We start from the raw sequence: 2805 nt of genomic DNA, 5'->3' as shown, positions 1-2805 counted from the left end.
ACCTATTTTTAAACAAGTCGTCTGTGACTTGTTTATAAAAATGGGTTGTGTAAACCAATTACAAACTTTTTTTTGGTACCGTGTTTAGCATGTGTCGAGAAGTGTCGTCCATACTATATAGATGTAAATACTTTATAAAAGTATCAACCACTTCTATATAAACTAAATTAAAAGGATAAAACGGTCTCTTAATTTGTGTGGGTTGTATGTAAACTAGTAATTTACCCGCCGCACTGCGGCAGGCAGCTGGTATAACACCAGGGTTACAGCGGCGAGTCTACGTGAATTTGAACATTATTGGTTAGGCTCGTTACTCTATAGTCACTGTTGGTAAAACCTGAGCGTTAAAACCCAAAAAATAAATTGGTCAAGTTCACGTATAAAGATATAAACATATAAAAAAAGAGAAATCTGCATTTTGTCTCCCTGGTTTATATCCACGTTCGATGGGTTTACCCCTGAAAAAGATTTTGCGAAGTTTGGGCCCCTATGTTTCTCCGACGGGTTCCTCTGACTCCTACCGTCAGTTGACCCGTCGTTGACCCGTTAAAAAAAAGGAAATTACTATGTTACCCCTGATTCCTTTATAACTAATCGATCTACCCTCTTTCCCTTTATGTTACCATCTCCGGCGATTCTCTCAACCCGGCGACCAATTGACGGATTGACGGATGTCTCAATCCAAGTCAAGTCAATTCTCCTCGGGTTCACCTTCCAAGCCTTGCCGTGCAGATGAGCTTTGTGTGGGATGTTCATGTGGTGCCGCGACATGTTACCGGATATCCAGGACCGATGCAAACCCGGGGCGTCGATTCTTGTGCTGTGTAAGTTTTAATAACTCACGAATTAGGGTTCTACTCTGTTAATCGATGATGATTTGGTCTGTCGTGTTGCTTAGGTCAATTTTAGGGGTAATTGTTCTAATCTGTTAATCGAATTAGGGTTGTTTGTTTGTTGATATATTTAGTTTGTTACAGAAGGGGAGTTGTGGATGGCTAAAATGGGCTGATGATACCACATGCCCTAGTTGTGAAAAGGTAATTCAAGCAATGGTGAAGATGATGAACAAGAAAGATGATTTGCAAGAATGAAAACCAAATAAGTAACAAGCTTGAAGATGTTGCTAGGAATTAGTTGGTTTTTGTTCTTCGTTTATGTGTGTTTTTATTGATTAGCTTTTAACATTGTCTTTGTAGTATGGGATAATGTAATCTTTGTTGTTGTTATTTTAGTTTATGTTAAATTTTAGAGCTGCTTGTTTCATCTGTTTACTTAAATTTGTCTTCCACATTATCAGTCATGTTGCAGCCATGATGAAACTGAGAATGTTGAGTTAGGGAAGGATGACGAGAATGTTGAGTTAGGGAAGGATGATGAGAATGTTCAGTTTGACCAAGACAAAAGTCAAATGGAAGACAAGGAACATCAATTGGGTGAAGATGAGTTGATGGCTTATTTAGTGCAAGAAGATGACTTATTTAGAACAAGTGAAGAACATGAAATGGATCCTGTTGATGATTATGACCCTGAGGTTATGAAAGCAGCTTTCAAGTACACCAGTGAGCCGGAAGAAGATTACTATCATGATCCATAAGAAGACGATCCAGTGTGGGACTCTGACTGGTCAAATGATGATTGTCATTGGAAGTAACATTTTAGTTGGTTTATAGTATTGTTTGCATTTGAATTGTACTTTAATTTGACATGATTAAATCTATTGTAATGTTTGCATGATTTGCGTACATGCTACTAGTTTTAAAAGCATTAAACAAATACTGTCGAAATAGCATACAAACCATCATGTCCCAAATCAAACACATGCTACAAGTCTTAAATTGTTTCAAACACAAACCATGATAACACACACATGGTACCAGCAAGTTCAAACAAAAGTCTTAAATAGGATCAAACACACACCATCAATCTAACTCAAACACAACTTTATGGTTGACATCATTATGGTTGAATTGGTGCCCTGCAAGTTCTGATGCTGTGTCCGTAACCTCCACATCTTCCACAACTTTTTTCATGCCCCAACCTGGTAAGTCTTCCTCCTACAGAAAACACTTCTTGAACCTCTTCAATCTTCCTCTTCTTGCTAGCTGCAAATTTCTTCTTCTCACCTAGTGTCTTCTTCCTGCTCTTCTTCGGTCTGCCAATCTGAGTATGATGTTTAGGTGGAGTTAATATTGTTGGGCATTTTGAGGGTGCCCACATATCAGGGCCTGGTATGGGCCTGATTTGATGATTATACACCTTCTTCCAAGTGTCTAACCAGTAAGCTTCATCAACCCACTTCTCCAATGGACCGACATACATGTTGTTTTCTATCATGTTATATAGGGCTGCCACAGCATGTTTGCATGGCATACATGTCAAGTCCCATCTCCTGCATGTGCAAGTTCTATCCCCCACATTCACCACACATTGGCTTCTCAGACTTTTAACCTATGAACATATTTGGATATTAACAAAAGATTGATTGTAATATCATAGTCATGCAAATATTCATACCTGGTAAGTCACTTCATCAACCATCATAACCGTCAATTTACTTGCTTCTGTTTGGATTTCATCCCATGCATCATCAACTAGTCCTGCCATGTTCTACAAAAATCTCAACAATGTGACTACCTATACCATCACTACCTCTAATCATATCACAAACATCTTGAAAATGATAATCTTCAACCAATGGCTTTAAACCCAAATACAAACTAATACGCGAATGTTTGTAATAAAAACAACAAGCTGTACCACAACCAATTGTAACTTACAAAGTATTCCAAGCAACAAACTTTTACA

General features: G+C 38.1%; 1 protein-coding gene across 1 annotated transcript; it reads right to left on the bottom strand.

Moving 5' to 3' along the window:
* Positions 1-1956: 1956 nt before the first annotated feature.
* Positions 1957-2604, bottom strand: LOC143561968 (uncharacterized). Its single transcript, XM_077049909.1, has 2 exons — positions 2515-2604; positions 1957-2448 (listed from the first exon to the last, which is right to left on the bottom strand). Exons 1-2 carry the CDS (start codon positions 2602-2604, stop codon positions 1957-1959), a joined length of 582 nt encoding a protein of 193 aa, XP_076906024.1.
* Between the last annotated feature and the right edge of the window lie 201 nt (positions 2605-2805).

Source organism: Bidens hawaiensis, unplaced genomic scaffold (genome assembly GCF_021521415.1).
Source record: "Bidens hawaiensis isolate Kalapana, Puna unplaced genomic scaffold, B.hawaiensis_p1.1 tig00020890_1, whole genome shotgun sequence".
In the NCBI taxonomy this organism is placed as follows: Eukaryota; Viridiplantae; Streptophyta; class Magnoliopsida; order Asterales; family Asteraceae; genus Bidens; species Bidens hawaiensis.
Note: the sequence above shows the minus strand (reverse complement) of the source record. Positions and strands in the feature narration are given on the sequence as shown.

Bases quoted from the DNA above. Each gene is read 5' to 3' on its own strand.
- LOC143561968 (XM_077049909.1), bottom strand. From the start codon at position 2,604: ATGGCAGGACTAGTTGATGATGCATGGGATGAAATCCAAACAGAAGCA. The intron at 2,449-2,514 runs GTATGAATATTT...ATATGTTCATAG, and splicing joins TTGATGAAGTGACTTACCAG to GTTAAAAGTCTGAGAAGCCA.